Below are 19,472 nucleotides of genomic sequence, written 5' to 3'. Positions count from 1 at the left end.
TGCCACTACTGCTGCTTTCCTCCTGCAGAGGGGCAGAAGTGAGCAGGGTTTTTGAGATGTGCTTGGTGGATACCCACCTGCCCAGTGCACAGCCCTGTGCGGCCCCATGGTGAGCTAGTCCTTGCGTCCATATGGGAGCTTCTGGTCTCAGGAGGGGTTTGCATGTACTTGTGCTGGAAGCTGACCCCATGCTGACCCCTGCATGGGCGGGTGCAGTGGACCATTAGCCAAGCAGGAGGCATTCTGAGGAGGAAGGCATAGGACCTGAAGCCTGAGCCACACTGTGAGTGGCAGTGTCTCCAGAGGACAGAAGTTTGAAGGCAGCTCAGGCAAGGGAAACAGCATGGTATAGCAGGAAAATGCCTGACAACTGGTGAGCACAGTGTAGATAGGAGCAGAAAAAAAGGAATGGGAGTGGGGATGGATGCCATGGAGGCCAAATCTGACTTGGACCTCTAGTCATTCTGGCTATAAGTCACCTCTCCCTGTGAGTTGATGGCCAAACTGGGAGTGTTACTGAGGTTGCCCCCAGACCATTCCTGGGAAAAGAGAAAACTCAAGAGTACAGGCCTGACCTAGGCATTGTCCCCAATGGAAGACAGATGTCAAGAGTCTTAGCACAGATTCCAAGGGAAGGGATCTGCCCAGGGCCACCCAGCTGGCTGGAGCCAAAGAGTGCAGACCTTGGAGGACAGAGGGCATTCTGTGGCTGTGGCAAGGGAAGGATATGACCAGGTTCTTCTAGAGCATTGCTTTGCTGCAGCAAGGGTGGGGATAGGGAGGCCAGAGCTGGCATGGGGATATTTCAACTTCTCCTATACACACACTGCACTAGAAACCCAACTCTTCCCAAACATTCTCTTTCTGACCCTGTTGGGAAACTGGCAGGGGAACATTCTGATCCCCTTGCCAGTGGGGAACCTTTGACTCTGGGAGGAGAGACAAGCAAAGGGCACCAGCCTGAGTGCTGGGGAGAACTCAGAGTTGATAGAGGGGGCGCCAGACAGCTCTTGGTGCTTCAGTTTCCTCCCTGATAAATGGAATAACAGTCCCTGCCTCACCAGGTGAATGTGAATGTGAATGTGGAGGGCACCTGTCACGTAGGACATACTTAATATTACTCCCTTACTTACCCCTTGTTCACTCCCATGGGGAAACCCAAGGTTGGGGACAGTTATGATTCCAGTGAGGAGTCTGCTTCATGTTAAGTGTGTGTGTGTGTGTGTGTGTGTGTGTGTGTGTGTGTGTGTGTGTTGAGAACAGAAGGGGAGAGCATGGTAGAAAGTCTGAGTAAGGCTGGGCCCCAGATCAGGGACACCTGAGGACATGCTGTAGGGAAATTGATGAACCTCTTAGCCTGTTTCCCACCTGTGCAATGGGTAAAATGATGATATCCTGTCTCAGGGTTTTTACAAGAATTAAACGAGATCCTCCATGTCACGCTGCTAGTAAGGGACTTAATAAGTGCTCATTTAGCTGTAATCATAAAAATGCCATTATGCTTGCTAGAGCTGCCTCCTGGTGGCAGGGGACAGCACTACCTCCTCCACCTGTGTACATTTAAACTTCTCTAGAGTTGAAGTTTATACTCACTAGAAACACTGAAAATTGAGGCACAGGATAGAAGAGGGGTGACTTAAAGGCAAATACTAACTTACTGAAGTCCCCGTATGACAGTCATCATAAAAGCCGACAGCCAGTAGCACTGTTGTGCCAAGAAGGGCCTTGGGCACCTTTGTGGCAGGAGGAGGGTCAGGACTTCCGTCTGCAAACACCCCCACCCCCCGCACGACAGGGGCCACACTTCCCAGTCAAGTCGTCACATAAGCCTACACTATCCTTCGGATTGGGTTCAGTTATGAGCCTGGTGTCCCCCAGATAAAGCCAAGACATATAAAATAGCCCACCCGAGGCCACACTTTGCTCCTTCCCCAGCCTGACCCTGGACCCCTAGACCGCCGCGGAGGGGACCTCTGCCCCTGGCTGCCTTTCTGGGTGGCAGGCGGCTTTTTCGGGCACTTGGTGGGCACCAAGACCCTGTCCACTCCTCCCTACTCTCGCCTGTTCGTGCTGAGGAAACAGAGGGGCGCCAGTGCTTAGCGACTGCCCCAGACCCGCGGCGAGTCAGCTGTGGTGCAATGGAGCGCTCGGGGCGTTTCTGGGTGCATCTACCCGGGTAGGGTCACCCCAGCCCCGGCCAGAGCCCGCTCGCCGGTATCCCCAGTTCTCTACACCAAGAGCTTCACCGACTCCGACGAATTTCCATTCCGGGCCCCCAAGACCATTACTCCTACAGCGCAGATTACCCTGGGAAACTGAGGTCTGGGGACTCTGGGGTGAAGTTCCAAAGGGGAGTGGGGTCGGGGCTGTGTGTTGGGGGAAAGTTCCTGGTGCTGTTCCCGACACTTGCGCCAGCCCCACCCGGCCCGGGGACCCTGTTAGCCAGGTCTGCCGGACAAGGCCGCGGCCCAGAGTGGCACGCAGGTTCCCGGTCCAGGAGCGAGCGCGGCATCCGGACATAAGGCCAAGGCCGCAAGGGCCATCCCCGCGCCTCCTCGTAGCGCTTGAGGGCGGGATCCGGCGGGCCTGAGAGGCTGTCCTCGGCGCGCCTATTGGTTGGGGCCGGCGTCTATCGGGACCCCGGGGCCCGACAATTGGCCAGTGGGGGAGGAGTTCTCAGAGCCCCAATGAATGGGGGAGCCGGAAGCAGGAAGTGAGTTTGCGAACAGAGCAGCTGCTGGAGGTGAGGCGCGGCGCACGGGTTTGGGGGTCACAGTGTGTCATTCCTGGGGGACTCAGGCGAGGCTGGACCGAACGCAAAATCGTTTCCTTTCTGCCCACTCTCCAGTACCTCTTCCAAATTCATCCCAACCTCGACCTCAAAGAGCACTCCGGGCAGCAAAGAGTTAACACCCCTCTCAGAACCCGGGAACTGTGCCATCAGGGCAGAGCCTTGGGAGTCGCGGGCCGGCTGGAAACTCCTTCCCAGCTGGGAGGGGGGTGTGGAGAATGCCGTGGGGTAGGAGTACCCGGGTCCCAACGGGGCTGTAAGTTTGGCAAGTTGCTTGGCCTCGCCAACTCTCAATTTCCCCATCTGTAAAATGGGTTTTCTTCCAGCATGAACTGCTGTGGTTTCCCTGGCCGAGCACTTGGAGAGGGCAGGAGAATGGAGAGCTGAGGGAAAGGCAGCTAGAGGGATGAGAATGGGGCAGCCGCGAGGGAGGAGAGGACTGAGGAAAATCATTTTCTCCTGTGGGTAGGTCCCATCCAGGGCGACCTCATCTAATTAGTGCGCACGTTTGTTGAAGTTGGGGTCATTATCATCCCCTTTTTACGGAGGAGGAAATGACAGGAAAGTGAAGCAGTTGATTTGACTTTGGGAAGTCTGGGAGAATCAGGATTAGAACGTAGTGGAATCAGTCTTCCAGCTGACAGCCGGGAGTTCGGAAGAGAAGGAGGGGACACAGAGAGGGGCCTGGACTAGGAGTCTAGAGATAAGAGTCTCTGCTACTGACTCCTCCACTGTGTGACTAGGCAAGGCTCCTAGTCTCTCTGAGCCTCAGTTTCCCCATCTGTAGTACCAAGTAGTTGGATTCAGTCTTTAAGGTTGAGGGGCTACGTTCCAAGAATGGCCCACCAATGTATTTTGGAATCTTCTTGAGTGAGTCACCTAACCAACCTTCTCTGAGCCTCAATGAGCATATCCGGTGAATGGGGGCAGTAGCACTCCCTTCGGCGTGGGCTTTTGAGAGGATTCTATGAGATCATATGCATTCAGAACCATTGTGCAGCTGGCTTGTAGTAAATGACAACAGTGATGGTTCTCAGCAGAGCCCATGGCGGACACCCAGTACATCCTGCCCAATGACATCGGTGTATCTAGCCTGGACTGCCGTGAGGCCTTCCGCCTGCTGTCACCCACAGAGCGCCTTTATGCCCACCACCTATCACGGGCCGCCTGGTACGGAGGCCTGGCTGTGCTGCTGCAGACGTCCCCTGAGGCCCCCTACATCTATGCCCTGCTCAGCCGCCTCTTCCGCGCCCAGGATCCTGACCAACTGCGCCAATATGCCCTAGCTGAGGGCCTTACAGAGGAGGAGTATCAGGTCAGTTTTCTCAGGCTGGCCCCCATTTCCTGAGTTGCTTCTGGGTGTGAGGACCAGAATGTAGGGGTACAGAAGTCTCTGTCTCTTTCAGAGAGCAGGTGGAGGATTAGATCAGGTTACAAAGTCAGGAACCTTGCCTCCTGGAGCCTCAGTCTTCTCGTCTGTAAAATATGCACGTGGGTTGTGTGTACCTTGCAATGTTGCAACGACCCACTTAGAACACTGCCTGACTGGAAGATAAATGGTGGCTGCTGTGAGTATAACAAAGGAAATGGCAGTGAAGATTCAGAGAAGGCAGAGGGAGGAGTTCTGGACCAGTTCTTCCCTGCTATATCGTGTGGCCCTGGGCAGAAAATTCTATGTGTCCTCTGGTTTTTGTTTGTCTCCCCATCTACTGGCCAAGTGATACATGGATTGTCAGTGCTTGGCAATAGCGCAGAAAGACTAAAAACACAGATTACTTATCCTCAGTGTCCTCCCCAGAACTAAGTGCTGAGGCTGGCGTGGTGTCCGGCACTTTCCCTCCCTCTACTCTCAGCATCGGTTGCTTATTTTCTCTTTTACGTAAATGAGGTCATGTTCTTCTGTATCCTTCTGTTTTTCATTGAATGCCATATCTTGGTGAACTTCCATGGGGTACACAGAAATCTACCTCATTCTTTTTATTGATCGTGAAGCATTCCACAGCAATTTAATCTTTTCTTTTCTTTTTTTTTTTTTTGGCCGGGGCTGGGTTTGAACCGGCCACCTCTGGCATAGAGGGCTGTCGCCCTACTCCCTTTGAGCCACAGGTGCTGACCTTTAATCTTTTCTTTATTGCTAGACATGCTAGACTTTTTATATTGCTAGACATTTAGATCGTTCCTGTTTTTTCTTATAAGCAGTGCCATGGTGAGCATACTTGCCCATGTGTGTAATATCTATTTCTAGAAGTAGAAAATACTTTGGGTCAAAGGTTCTATATCTTGACTGATTCCATCTTCTAAAAAAGCTTTTGCCAACTCATATTATCACCAAGAACCAACGAGAATTCAGCCTGTTTTTCTACGTGTGAAATAAAAGGATTGGATTGCTTGTCTCTGAGCTGAGGTGCTATTTCTTCCACCTCTTTTGAACTTTGGGTAATCACTTCCCATCTTGAGACCTTAGTTTATTCATTAAAAGAGGTAGTCTCATGTAAACACTTCTAACTGGAAAGGTGCTACCCAAGGTTTACTATTTTTAGGGGGAATCTTATGTTTGCAAGTAGCAGAAACCCAACTCAAATTGGGTTGAATGAAAAAGAGAATTATTGGCTCCTATGATTGACAAGTTCAGGGCTAGAGGAGGCTTCAGGCATGACCAGGGTCCAGGGCTTAGTGCCACCTTGGGGGTGCAGTCTTTATTTAATTTTTTTTGAGACAGAGTCTCAAGCTGTCACCCTGGGTAGAATGCCATGGCATCACAGCTCACAGCAACCTCAAACTGTTGGACGTAAGCAATTCTCTTGCTTCAGCCTCCCAAGTTCCTGAGACTACACCTGGCTATTTTGTTGTTGTTGCAGTTGTCATTGTTGTTTTAGCTGGCTGGGGAAAGTTCAAACTCACCAGCCTCGGTGTATGTGGCTGGCACCCTACCCACTGAGCTATGGGCGCCGCCAGGGGTGCAGTCTTTAGCCTTCCTCTCTCATCTTTGCCTTCTTTCCTCACTCCGCATGGGGCTTCAGGGGCCGAGGCCTGCCCATGCCCAGTGCAGGATGGAGGCTCTTTGCCAACAGGGCCTTGCCTGGGTATATCTCTTATTGGACAACTTGAGCCTTATGCCCATTCCTGTAGTCAGCCTGGCCATACTAGCTTACTCGCCAGCCCCTGCAACAGAAGGGAGATCCTCCTCCCTATCAGAAGGAAGACTGAGGTCTTCGTACCAGAGGAAGGGAGGTTGGATCTGAGCTGGCAGAAGCCATAGCATAGATAGATGGTTGATGCCCCATTCAGCTCTGATGTTTGCTGCTTTCAAGCCAGCTGCCTGCTCCTTCCAAGAGGAGGCAATGTTGGAATTGGACCTTAAAGGACTTGTGGGCCCCAGGTAGCTGCAAGGGTGCTGGGGCTGGAAGGAGTAAGGGTGAGTGGCTATGTGTGTTTGGGAACTGCTGAGACGACCATCTGGCTAGACAACGGGGCTGTGAAAACTGGTCTCTGAAAGTAGGTAGGGGGCAGACTGGGGGTCCCAGGGTCTAGGTCCTGCCCCCCATTTCCAACTTCACCTGTATTGATTCTGCTGGGATGTTCACATCTCAGGAAGAGACTGGGGTTGGAGAGGCAGTGCTTTCTGGGTCTCTGATGCCCACCTCCCCCTCAGGCGTTCCTGGTCTATGCTGCGGGTGTCTACTCCAACATGGGCAACTATAAATCCTTTGGTGACACCAAGTTTGTTCCCAGCCTGCCCAAGGTGAGCTGAGGGTGGATGGGAAAGGTGGAGAGTAGGGAGGGGGCCAGTGGGTTGGGTGGAAAATGTGGTTGGAGACTCTCCAACCAGAGTCAGGGGCCCTGAGCAGAGCCTTGACCCTGTCACTACCACACTGTGTGACTGTGTCTGTCACCCAGCTTCATGTATAAAGGAAAAGCACAGCTGTTCCCAACTGCTGTTCTAAGAGTTGAACAAGAATGGAATATGGAAGTATTCTATGAACTTTCAGGCATTGGCAAAAAGGGAGCCTATTAGTGGTTGTAGGGGACCATGGAGAAGCCTGACACCTGGGCTTCTCACACTGTAACATGCACTTGGCGTGCCGGGCAGTCTAATTGAAGTGCCATGTCTGAGTCAGTGGGTATGTGAGGGGCCCGAGGTGCAACATTTCTCAGGCCAATACTGCTGGTTCGTGAGCCGTGAGCCGGAAGAGACCTTGGAACGTGGGAGAAGAGCTTGGGAACAGAAAAGGAGGCTGTGGAGGGCAGGTTTGGTGGGTCTGACTGGGCCAGTGGCCTCCCTTCTCTGCAGGAGAAGCTGGAACGTGTGATCCTGGGGAGTGAGGCCGCCCAGCAGGACCCAGAGGGCATCAGAGGCCTCTGGCAGGCCTGCGGGAAGCTCATGTTCTCTCTGGAGCCGAGGCTTCGACACCTCGGGCTGGGGAATGAGGTGAGACCCCCAGCTGCATGGGGAGTGGAGGGTCCTTCAAGGCCACCTGTGCGGTGGGAAGGGCACCTGATGAGGATGTGAAGCTGCTCCCTGCTGAGGGCCATGGTTTGTCATCTGTAAGATGGTAAGCAGGTGTGGTGGGAGCATTCCAACATTCCTCCCAGAGCCGATGTGCACACAGGATGCTGTGTGTAGGAGAGGAGAGAAGGGCTGTGAGGTGGAGGGGGCTGAGAAGGGTGTTCCAGCCTCCACCTGGGGAGGCCACTTCAGCTGCTTGGTCTGAGGTCTGTGGCAAGCCTCTGGGGTAGGCCAGCCTGGGGAGGCTGGATGTGACCATCTTTGTATTTGTTTTATTACATTTTCCCCTGGAAAGAGATGGAGGGGGACAGGGTGAAGGCTGCTAAAAGCAGGTGCCAGAAGCCTGAGAAGCCCCCCACCAACCTCAGCAACTCCTCTTCCCCACCACTCCCTGTCCCCAACAGGGAGTCACCACCTATTTCTCTGGGGACTGTACCATGGAAGATGCCAAACTCGCTCAAGACTTTCTGGACTCACAGGTTAGGGAGCTGGGGAACTTAGGGGGGTGGTTAAATGGTCCCACTCGTCCCAGTCTCCTCATCACCAGTGACTGTACCTGAATCTCAGCTCGGGCCCAGAGACAGGCATCTTGGGTCCTTGACGTGGAAAAGACTTGGAGAACGCCTGTCTAAGAGATCAGCCTGGCACAGATAAGGACAATATCCCATCCCATATGTGGCAGGGATAGAGCCCCTCTCCCACCCTGGATTATAGGGCCTGACAGTAGCCTCAGATCAGGGCGAGGCTGAGCTTCCAGCTCAGGGTCTGGAGCCCATGTGTCCCGTGGGAGCCCTGGCTCAGCCAGGCACCAGTTTTGTGATCAGGTTCCCTGTCTTGGAGACAGTACCTGCCTCATGTAGCCTTGGGTTAGCTGAGGTCATGCAGTGCCTTGGGTTGCTTGGGGTCAAGTAGTGCCTTGGGTTGGCTGGGGTCCTGCAGTGCCTTGGGTTGGCTGGGGCCATGCAGGGCCTTGGGTTGGCGGGAGTCATGCAGGGCCTTGGGTTGGCTGCCTTGGGTTGGCTGGGGTCCTGCAGGGCCTTGGGTTGGCTGGGGTCATACAGGGCCTTGGGTTGGCTGGGGTCATACAGGGCCTTGGGTTGGCTGGGGTCCTGCAGGGCCTTGGGTTGGCTGGGGTCATGCAGGGCCTAGTACAGTCATGTCACTGTATAGGGAAGGTTAGTGCTCATTGTGCTGAGCAGAGCAAGAGAGTCGGCCTGGCCTGCCTGCTCCTGCTCTGACTCCTGCCTTGACCTTTTCCAGAACCTCAGTGCCTACAACACGAGGCTCTTCAAAGAGGTCGACCAGGAAGGCAAGCCCCAGTATGAGGTGCGGCTGGCATCCGTGCTTGGCACAGGTGAGCCAGGCCCAGCAGGCCACTCCTCACACCCCTCCACCCCTACTTAGCATTTCTGGACCTGGGGGCTCAGGCCACCAGCCCTGCCACTCCAGCAGAAAGAGGGTCTTGTCTCAGGGGTTTCTGCGCAACGCCTGGGAGTGGCTGTGGTTTCTCTGTCTGGTCTCATGTTTTTATGTAAACCACCTCCCGTGGGCAGGCAAGGGGATGTCTCTGGTTGCCTCAACCTGTTGTCAAGCCTACCCAAGGCCAGCAATGAGCCATCTGGCCTGGGGGGCATTCTCAAAGGGAAACTAGGTAAGGGGAAAATGGACATAGTATGGACAGGCACATGCAGACCCCTGTGAGGACCTCAGCCACCTGGTGCTTCTCTCCCCACCTACAACCTTACTACTTGTCCCACCTCACGTACCCTGCAGCCACCCGCACAGACTCTGTTCCAGCTATGAGAACAGCTTCCAGGCCTCTTGTGCCCTCACCAGGCCTTTGCATGACCTCGTCACCCTTCCTATGTGGAAATCCCTGCAGGCCCTTGTGTCCCCTGGTTCACTCCTCCTTGTCCTCTGGACTGTGCATGGACATTCCCTTCTCCAGTTCTCCAGGACCTTTCCTGTTGTCCCGTGACTGGGTCTGTGCCCTTCTCTCCTCCCCCTAGCTTGCTGTCTCCCAAGTACCCAGCACTGGTGGATACTCAAATAAATAAGATGCCTAGGGCACTGCTCCAGGTAGAGGGAACAGCATGCTCCAAAGTGGGGTGGCAGGATAGTTGGGGATTTGTAGGCTGTTTGGTTTGTCTTAGTAAGAAGGATGTGGTTCAGGGGAACAGGAATAGACCCCACAGGAAGGAAGCAGTTAAGAGTGTGGCTTGAGCCAGGCTGGCTGAGTGGATCAGTTATCTGTCACCGTGAAACAAATGCCCCCCAAATTTAGTGACCCTGTGGGTCAGGAAAGTAGATGGAGCATGGTAGGAACAGCTAGCTCTGGTGATGATGTCTGGCAACTCCACAGTCACCTGCAGGCTCCCTCACTCATGCTATGCCAGCTTCCCCTGGGGCTGTCAACCTAGATGCCTCATCTCATGAGGCATCTTCATTTTACTCCCAGTGGCTGGACTCCCAAGAGCATGCATCCAGGAGAGCTGGCAGAAGCGGGCTTGCCTCTTATGGCCTATTCTTAGCACTTATGTGGCATCACTTCTGCTGTGGTCCTAGCCTGCCCAGCCTCAAGAGGAGGTGACATCAATACATCAGTGCTGTATCTTAGTGAGAGAAGTCACAATAAGAAAGCAAGTGCAACAGGAAATACCATGGCTGTCTTTTTTTTTTGAGACAGAGTCTCACTATGTTGCCCTCTGTAAAGTGCTGTAGTGTCACAGCTCACAGCAACCTCAAACTCTTGGGCTTAAGAGATTTTCTTGCCTCAGCCTCCCAAGTAGCTGAGACTACAGGCGCCTGCCACAATGCCTGGCTATTTTTTTTATTGCAGTTATCATTGTTGTTTAGCTGGCCTGGGCCAGATTTGAACCCACTAGCCTCAGTGCATGTGGCTGGCACCGTAACCACTATGCTATGCACACCAACTTTGGCTGTCTTTTTTTGAGACAGGATCTTACTTTGTCTCCTGGGCTGGAGCTGGAGTACAGTAGTGTTCTTATAGCTCATAGCAGCCTCAAACTCATGGGCTCAAGTGGTTCTTCTATGTCAGCCTCCTGAGTACTAGGACTACAGGAGCCCACCACCACACACAGCTTATTTTTCTATTTTTTTTAGAGACGAGGTCTTGCTTTTTCTTGGTCTGGTCTCAAACTTTCTGGCTCAAGCAATCCCCCCACCTTGGCCTCCCAAGGGTGGGATTACAGGTGCGAGCCAGTGCACCTGGTCCCGGCTATCTTTTTTACTTGTTTTTACATAGTCTGTAAGTACATTTTATTGATCAGAGACACCAGGCAAAATGCAACAGTGGGCTGGTATCCCACTGCTCCTCTAACAAATCACTGCAGATTAATTCTGTTGCCATTGTAGAGGTCCAGAGTCCAAAATTAAGCGTCAGCTGGGCTGTGTACCTTGTGGAGTTGTGGGAGTCTGTTTTCCAGCTTCTAAGCATCTGCTTGCATTTCTTGAATCTGGCCTTTCCTCACTCCATCCACCAGCTTTCTTCTGTCATCACATTTCCTCCTCCCCGGTCTCCCTCTTGTCTGCTTGTGGTTGCATCTGGGATGTGGCTAACTTTTAAAACTCCAAGCTGCCACTCCCTGTCCACTGAGCCTCCTCTTGGTATCTTAGTTTCTACCTCTGTAAAGTGGAGAAAATGATTTCCCCTCCCCTGGGTTGGCATGAGGCTTAAATGAGTGGTCACGTGTAAAGTACTTAGAAAACTATCTCTGGGAGGCCAAGGTGGGTGGATTGCTTGAGCTCACAAGTTTGAGACCAGCCTGGGCAAAAAGCAAGACCCCATCTCTACCAAAAATAGAAAAACTGAGGCAAGAGGATCACTTGAGCCCAGGAGTTGGCGGTAGGGTAGCTGTGAGCTATGATGCCTCAGCACTCTACCCAGGGTGACAGCTTGAGACTGTCTCAAAAAAAAAAAAAGAAAAAGGAAAGAAAGCGGCAGCTCGGCGCCTGTGGCTCAAGCGGCTAAGGCGCCAGCCACATACACCTAAGGTGGCAGGTTCGAATCCCCAGCCTAGGCCCGCCAAACAACAATGATGGCTGTAACCAAAAAATGGCCAGGTGTTGTGGCGGGCGCCTGTAGTCCCAGCTACTTGGGAGGCTGAGGTAGGAGACTCGCTTGAGCCCAGGAGTTAGAGGTTGCTGTGAGCTGTGATGGCATGGCACTCTACCCAGGGGGATAGCTTAAGGCTCCGTCTCAAAAAAAAAAAAAGAAAGAAAGAAAGAAAGCGGCATGTCACTTAATATATATATTATTGCAAGATGAAAATTGATGCTCATTTCTGTTGACAGTGGAGAGCCATGAAAGACCTGAGAGCAGTGTTTTTCAACATTTTTCTCCCACGGCACACTTGAACCTATAGTTATAATTCCACAGCACACTTAAGGGTGCTGGCCACATACACCAGAGCTGGCAGGTTCGAATCTAGCCCAGGTCTGCCAAACAATGACAACTACAACCAAAAAATAGCCAGGTGATGTGGCAGGCGCCTGTAGTCCCAGCTACTTGGGAGGCTGAGGCAAGAGTATTGCCTAAGCCCAAGAGTTGGAGTTTGCTGTGAGCTGTGATGCCACAGCATTCTACTCAGGGCAACAGCTTGAGACTGTCTCAAAAAAAAAAAAAATTATGTTGATAAAAAAAAAAGGAGTATACTTACTGTGCTCTGAACTTTTTTTGAAAATGATTTAATTCATGATCTTTAAAAATTTTTGTAGTACACCTAAGATCCTCTCAATGACAACCATTTGCCAATTGGAAATCACCACCTTAGAGTACAAGAGTGCTGTAGTAGAAATTCTGCCACACATATCATGCTAGCCTTTTCCCTGAGTGATCCCTCTCTCCTCAGAGTCTGCCCTGGACTCTGAAGTGACTTCCAAGCTGAAGAGTTACGAATTCCAGGGGAGCCATTTCCGGGTGACCCGAGGGGACTATGCTCCCATCCTCCAGAAGGTGGTGGAGCAGCTGGAGAAAGCCAAGGTAGGGCTGGCTGGGGCCAAGGGGTACAGGCAGCGAAAGGGTCTATGGGGAGGGGATGGGTAGGTGGCCTGAGGCTGACCAGCCCCTGCTCACCCCTAGGCCTATGCAGCCAGCAGCTGCCAGGAGCAGATGCTGACCCAGTACGTGGAAAGCTTTACCCAGGGTTCCATTGAGGCCCACAAGAGGGGCTCCCGCTTTTGGATCCAGGACAAGGGGCCCATAGTAGAAAGGTGAGGTGCCAGCCTCAGCCCAACCTGCCTGCCCGCCCACCTGCCCATTCTTCCAGCTCTGCCTTTTTCTCCCCAGCTACATAGGGTTCATCGAAAGCTACCGCGACCCCTTTGGTTCCCGAGGAGAGTTTGAAGGTAACTCCTGAGGGAGGGGGGATTAGCTGTAAGCCTTTCCTGTGCCCAGGTTCACACCCCCAGTGTCCCCTGAGGGTTTCCCCTCAGCCGTAATGACAGCAAGAACAGGCATGGTGAATACTCCTGATGTTCCAGGCACTGCTGTACAAAGCTTGCCTATAGCCACTGACACATCGTCATCATCCCTTCAGAAGTTTTATCCTCACTTAACAGATATGGGAACCCAGCCCAGGTGGTGGGTGGCCAAGCCCAGGACCCTGACTCTGAGTCATTTTGCTGTGCGGCATCTGTTGTCCGGTCAGGGCACAGGATTTGTCACTCCCCGGCTGTGTGACTTTGGGCTGGTTACCCAGCTTCTGAGTGCATGAGGATGGCTGCACCCAGTGCCAGGGGCTGGTGGATGCTGTGATATGTACCCGACTAGATGCTGCTATCCTGCACTAGGGGCTCACACCAGGCCCTGAGGGGGTGTGGAGCTTCCCTCCCCAATCCAGGCTGCCTTGCCCTCCCCGCATCCCCATGCCCCATGGGACCCCCTGAGTAAGGCAGAGCATCTGGCCTGGGGACACAGTCATGTTTGTGCCCACCCTTCTCCTCCCACGCTCTGGACATGGGATCTGAGCGTCTGCCTGCTGCAGCCAGAGATGTTAGCCTTTGGGGGGAGTTCAGTACCCTCTCAAGACCTGGGTGTGACCCCGTAGACACAGGCCTGGGATGAAGCGTCAGGGGGCAGGGGTCCTGATCTGGTAAGGCCCAGCCGGGTCACTGCTATCCCCAGCAGCCAGCACGGGCATGTCTCACAGCAGGCAACCAATACACACGTGATGGCTAGAGGGGCTGAGTGGGATGGAAGGGGGGCCTCCCAGGGTTCCACCAAATTCCAGCCCTTCCTCCCCTCAGGCTTTGTGGCCATGGTGAACAAGGCCATGAGTGCCAAGTTTGAGCGGCTCGTGGCAAGTGCAGAGCAGCTGCTGAAGGAGCTGCCCTGGCCACCAGCCTTCGAGAAGGACAAATTCCTCACCCCCGACTTCACCTCCTTGGATGTTCTCACCTTTGCTGGATCTGGCATTCCTGCTGGCATCAACATCCCCAACTGTGAGTATCCTCAGGTCCATCCCCTGTTTTATGTGGGGATTTGGGGGGACAAAGTCTCACTCTGTCACCAGGCTGGAGTGACACAGTGTCAGCCTAATACACAGCAACCTTGGAGTCTTGGGCTCAAGCAAGCCTCAGCCAAGTAGCTGGGATCACAGGCTCCTGCCAGAAGGCCTGGTTAGTTTATCTATTTTCAGTAGAGATGGGGGTCTCGCTCTTACTCAAGCTGGTCTCAAACTCCTGCCCTCAAGCGATCCGCAAACCTTGGCTTCCCAAGAGTGCCAGGATTACAGGCGGGAGCCACTGCACCTGGCCCTGAGCCCCCATTTAAAATACCCTCTTTCTCTACACACATACCCTGGCCACAGACTGTTCTGCTCAACTCACCTCATGCCTGTGAATCTTGACCTTTGCCTCTTCTCCCTGGCCCCTCCCTGCCTTCTCCAGACGACGACCTAAGGCAGACCGAAGGCTTTAAGAATGTGTCACTGGGGAATGTGCTGGCTGTGGCCTATACCACACAACGGGAGAAGCTAACCTTCCTGGAGGATGATGACAAGGTGGGTGCCAGCAGCCCAGGTTCAGAGCTGGGCCCTACCTGCCTCAGTGGACCAGGGAAGGGAGACAGCCCTGAGCAGCGGGGAGGAAAGAGCACAGTTTTGGTCCTGGCTTTGCTGCTCCCATGCCATGTGACCGAGTGCCACTTTGCAGCCCTAGTTTCCTCACTGGTCATACAGTGGAAGCACTCCCCACCCTGCCCCAGGGCTGCTACGAGGATGAGTGGCCTTCATGTGCATGTGATGGGCCCTTGACCTGGGGGAGGGGGATGAGGGGCACAAGGGGCTGAAGCTCCATGCACAGCATGGGTCCCTGTTTGTCTTGGTAGGACCTATATATCCGGTGGAAGGGGCCTTCCTTTGACGTGCAGGTGGGGCTGCATGAGCTACTGGGCCACGGTAGTGGCAAACTCTTTGTGCAGGTAGGACAGCACCACCAGTGCTGGTACCCGCAGGAGCCGTCATCACGGCCTGGCCTGCAGCTCCCTTCCCTGATGACCTACCCTGCCCAGGGGTGTGGTGACTCCAGTCTGCCCTAAGGGGCTTCAGGGGGTGGGGGAATGGCCCCTTACAAGGAAGACCCTGCCTTGCCTTCCCTTAAAATGTCCCTGGAGCTCAGGAGACTTGAGTGTCGAGGGGCCTGCAGGATAGTCCAGCTGCTGTCCCTGCACCAGGAGAGATTGCTTGGCTAAGGCCAGAAGCTCACCCAGAGGGAGTGACACCTGCAGTTACCCGGGAACAGAGCCTGGGAAAGGCAGTCTCTGGATAGTCCCTGTCCTGAGGCTACGGTGCTCTCCGCACTGCTATTGTTTGGAGCCTGGACCTTTCCCCAGAGCAGCCCTTCCCTGCCAGCTAGGGTCCACACATACAGGGAATATGGAAAAAGCAGACAGCCTTTCTGGAAGGCTAAAAAAACTTACTGTGGACCCTCAGTGTGGAGATGACAGGAGGTGGGACATGGTGGGAACCATCAGAGAGCAGGATGCTGGCTGGGAGCTTTCTGTGGCTGGGTCTGGGTATCAGAAGGATGTTGAGAACAGCTAATGGGGTAGCAGCTGGCCCGGCACCTTGTCCACACGTTCTCCATGCTGTGACCTTGGATAAGTCTGTTCCCCTCACTGAACGTCAGCTGGCTCATCTATAAAATGGGGTTCCTAACCCTCTTCGGCCCACCCCCTGGGGTCCAGCTGGGATCCAGAGATACCTGGTCTGGGTCTTCTCCACAAGGCTCTGTTTCCCTCTCTGCCATGGGTAGACTGGTCCTTCTCCTCCTGCGGTCTCTGACAAGGCAGCCAGTGTTGTAGGTCTCGGGTTCTGTATAGGGGACCTGTGCCTGCATCCTGGCCCTCCTTCCTGAGCCTCTCCTCAGCCCCTGGATCTGGGTCCGAAGGCCTGAACTGGGCCTTTTCCTCACTTATGCTGTGTCTGCAGGACGAGAAGGGAGTGTTCAACTTTGACCAGGAGACAGTGATCAACCCAGAGACGGGGGAGCAGGTGAGGGCAGCCTCCACAGAGGCTGGAGTCCCGGGAGGAAGGGCACTGGTGGGGCCTCGATCACCCTTAAGTCTGGTTCCTGGGCCTCCCCTCCCAGATTCAGAGCTGGTACCAGAGTGGGGAGACCTGGGACAGCAAGTTCAGCAACATCGCCTCCAGCTATGAAGAGTGCCGGGCCGAGAGCGTGGGCCTCTACCTCTGCCTGAACCCCCAAGTGCTGGAGTATGGGCAGCAGGCCAGAGGAGTACCGTTGGAGGGGTGGGTGCCGGCCCAGAGAGCAGGGCACTCTCTGACCATCCTGTCACTTATTCCTCCTTCCCCCAGGATCTTTGGCTTCGAGGGGGCTGATGCAGAAGATGTGATCTATGTGAATTGGCTCAACATGGTTCGGTCCGGGCTGCTTGCCCTAGAGTTCTATACCCCTGAGGCCTCCAGCTGGAGACAGGTAGGGTGGGGGAGCCCCTGGGAGGTGGGAGGGAGCATGTAGTAGTCACCCAGATCAGGACTCTGGATGCAGGGACAATGTAACCTCTCCTGTGAGGCAGGTGAGCTGGGTTTGATCCCAGCCTCCACAGTTTGGTCTCACAGCACTCTGGTGAGCCTCAGAGTCCCCACCTGTGAAATGGGAAAAATAATCTCTCCCCAGACACCTTTCAGGGTTAATGAGATGAGACAATGTCATCACTACTACTGATGGCTGGCTCTGTGCCACACACAGATCTCAGAACTTTACACAGATTAACTTCTGTTTCCAGTATCAACCCCGAGAGGCAAGAATGTCATTATCCTCATTTAGAGATGAGGAAATTGAGGCACAAACAGATTGAGTAACTTGGTGCTAAATGGCTAAAATCCACGCAGTCTGCCTCCAGGGCCGTTAAGCTTGACTGTTCAGATATGATACCTGTTTTGGAAATCTGATAACCAATAGCATTTCTTTTGAGGCAGGGTCTTACTCTGTCGCCCAGGCTGGAGTGGAGTGGCATAATCATAACTCACTGTAGCCTCCAACTGTTGGTCTCAACTAATCCTTCTGCCTCAGTCTCTTGAATCGTTGGGATTATAGTCTCACAGCACCATGCCCAGCTGGTTTATTTTATTTTATTTTTTATAGAGAGGGGGGTCTCACTGTGTTCCCTACGCTGGTCTCAAGCATTCCTCTCGCTTTGGCCTCCCAAAGCACTGAAATTATGGGTATGAGCCACTGTGCCTGGCCAGCAATAGAACATTTTTTACAAAATTGGATAAGTGTGGTTTGAAGAGGCAATATTATAGCATTAAAAGAATATGTTTTAGAGTCTAGAATCTTGGGTCTGAGTGCTGGCTCTTTGTTTATCAGCTGTGTGATCCTGAAAAAGGCATTTCAGCTTTCTGGGCCTCTGTTTTACTGTCTGTAAATGGGGATATTGATGCCTACTCAGTCCCACTGTTGAGCACAAACATGACTATCGAGGAGAAAGTGTTTGACTGCTCAGATATGATACATATTTTGGAAATAGGATAAGCAATAGAATTGAGGGCCTTGGAGAGTAACTGCTATCCTCAGGGGCCTGGAGCAGTAGGGGTGATAAGGAGAAGCACAGGACACCAGGTCCTGCCTGGAAATGGCCTCGCTGTCCCCCAAGGTGGCCTGCCCACCCTCTAAACAGAAGAAGGAAGAAGCAGTTGAGAAAAGAGGAATAGGCAGAAAGAAGAGCGTGGGGAGGACAATATGGTGATTAGTAATTGGCAGTTACTGAGCACACGCTATCAGGCCTTGGGCCAAGCATCTGATTCAGGCTACAAATGACCCCTTTTCCCCGGCCTTACAGGCCCACATGCAGGCCCGATTTGTGATCCTGAGGGTCTTGCTGGAGGCCGGCGAAGGACTTGTGACCGTCACTCCCACCACAGGCTCTGATGGGAGACCTGATGCCCGTGTCTGCCTGGACCGCAACAAGATCCGGTCTGTGGGCAGGCCCGCCCTGGAGCGGTTTCTGCGGAGACTCCAGGTAAGCATCTGCATCTCACCTTGGAGGGTGTCCGCCAACCTCTGCCCTGTCTCCCTACCCTACTGACACTTCCTCATAGCCTCCTGCTTAGTTTATTCATTCATTCATCGAGACTTACCATGTGCCAGGCATAGCGAGTAGACTGAGCAGTTTCCCACATGGGAATAAGGGAAGGAAGGTGGGCAATAAACACATAAGCAGATGGTACCCAACATAACTTCAGACCATGAGAAGAGCTGTAAAGGCAATAAAACTGGGTGATGTGATGGTGAGTGATTAGAGGAAAGGACAGGCCTTCTTAGTCTGGGTAACTAGGGAAGTCTTCTTGGGCGAGGTGTCAGTTTAGCTGGAATTTGAATGCCAAGAAAGAAGCAGCTGTTGAGAAGATCTGAGAGCAGAAGAAACAGCAAGTACAAAGGCCAATCTCAGGGTCAAGATGAGCTTGGTGTCTTGAGGGAGGGAGAGCCCTGGAGCTTGGTGAATAAAGGAGGGAAAACATGGTGGTTAGTGCAGCCCTGGGTTCCCTCCCTTACAGGGATGCTGACAGTCAGGAGACTTTTTGGGGACTGGGCGTGGTAGCTTACTCCTGTAATCATAGTGTTCTGAGAGGCCAGGTGGGTGCATTGCCTTAGCTTATGAGTTTGAGACCAGCTTGAGTAAGAGGGAGACCTCATCTCTAAAAAATAGCCAGGCATTATGACAGGCACCTGTTGTCCCAGCTACTTGGGAGGCTGAAGCAAGAGGATTATTTGAGCCTAAAAGTTTGAAGTTGCTGAGAGCTATGATGCCACAGTATTCTACCAAGGGCAACAAAGTGAGACTCTGTCTCACAAAAAAAAAAAAAAAGACTTCAGAGTTCTGGTGCCAGTATTAACCAACTGTGTAACTGGGGGCAACACCACTTGATTCACCCTCTGTGCCCCTCTTTTATCATCTGTCAGTGGGCTATGCCTGCAAGGATTAAATGAAACATTGTACGTAGAAAACTGAGCAAGTTCTATGTCTTGCCAAAGACACAGAAGGTTGTGGTCCATGGACCAGCAACATGGGCATCCCCTTATAATAAGTCAGAAGCACAGATTTTCAGGCCCTGTTCCAGCCTTCCAGAATTGGAATCTCCAAGGGCTGGGGCTCAGGAACCTGCCTGTTTAGTGGCCCTCCAGGCAATGCTGAGACCTGGTCTTGGAGTCCAGCACCTTCCTTTAGAGCAGGGTCCTGCTGGCTTATCCTACCTAAAGAAGGCCCAGCCTTTGATTCACAAACTTAAATCACAAATTATAAATCACAGTATCTCTTTGTGATTTTATTTCTACTTGTTTCCAGAAGGATTTAAGGTGTTTTTTCCTAAACTGTTTGTCCATTAAGGTAAAAGGACTTAGAAGTTAAAAATCATTAGACTGTAAAACAATGGACTGGATCCTGGAATAGGAAAAGGGCATTAGTAGGAAATCTAGGGAAGTCCAAGTAAAGTTTAGGTTTTAGTTAAGAAACTGGGCAAGGGGCAGATGAGAGCTCTCTGTATCATCCTTACAACTTTTCTGTAAATCTAAAATCATTCCAAAACCAAGTTTTTTTGTTTTTTTTTTTTGAGACAGAGCCTCAAGCTGAGCCCCTGGGTAGAGTGCCATGGCTTCACTGCTCATAGCAACCTCCAACTCCTGGGCTCAAGC

General features: G+C 52.8%; 1 protein-coding gene across 2 annotated transcripts in view; it reads left to right on the top strand.

Moving 5' to 3' along the window:
- Nucleotides 1–2,677: 2,677 nt before the first annotated feature.
- Nucleotides 2,678–19,472, top strand: part of DPP3 (dipeptidyl peptidase 3) — a 26,053-nt gene continuing 9,258 nt past the window's right edge. Inside the window, exons 1-16 of one of the 2 annotated variants that reach the window (XM_023518343.1) lie at nucleotides 2,678–2,743; nucleotides 3,832–4,106; nucleotides 6,444–6,533; nucleotides 7,083–7,220; nucleotides 7,703–7,777; nucleotides 8,559–8,652; nucleotides 12,170–12,300; nucleotides 12,400–12,530; nucleotides 12,607–12,665; nucleotides 13,566–13,760; nucleotides 14,208–14,320; nucleotides 14,647–14,739; nucleotides 15,749–15,811; nucleotides 15,909–16,033; nucleotides 16,136–16,256; nucleotides 17,623–17,802. In XM_023518343.1, coding sequence (XP_023374111.1) covers nucleotides 2,692–2,743; nucleotides 3,832–4,106; nucleotides 6,444–6,533; nucleotides 7,083–7,220; nucleotides 7,703–7,777; nucleotides 8,559–8,652; nucleotides 12,170–12,300; nucleotides 12,400–12,530; nucleotides 12,607–12,665; nucleotides 13,566–13,760; nucleotides 14,208–14,320; nucleotides 14,647–14,739; nucleotides 15,749–15,811; nucleotides 15,909–16,033; nucleotides 16,136–16,256; nucleotides 17,623–17,802 — 1,935 coding nt within the window. In that variant the 5' untranslated portion in view covers nucleotides 2,678–2,691. Of the gene's footprint in view, nucleotides 2,744–3,828; nucleotides 4,107–6,443; nucleotides 6,534–7,082; nucleotides 7,221–7,702; nucleotides 7,778–8,558; nucleotides 8,653–12,169; nucleotides 12,301–12,399; nucleotides 12,531–12,606; nucleotides 12,666–13,565; nucleotides 13,761–14,207; nucleotides 14,321–14,646; nucleotides 14,740–15,748; nucleotides 15,812–15,908; nucleotides 16,034–16,135; nucleotides 16,257–17,622; nucleotides 17,803–19,472 lie in introns of both variants that reach the window. The other variant, XM_012810473.2, reaches the window with a different exon arrangement.

The sequence above is a fragment of the Otolemur garnettii genome, unplaced genomic scaffold (assembly GCF_000181295.1).
Source record: "Otolemur garnettii isolate 467f Iridium unplaced genomic scaffold, OtoGar3 scaffold00134, whole genome shotgun sequence".
Classification (NCBI taxonomy): domain Eukaryota; kingdom Metazoa; phylum Chordata; class Mammalia; order Primates; family Galagidae; genus Otolemur; species Otolemur garnettii.
This window is presented reverse-complemented; position numbering and strand designations above follow the sequence as displayed.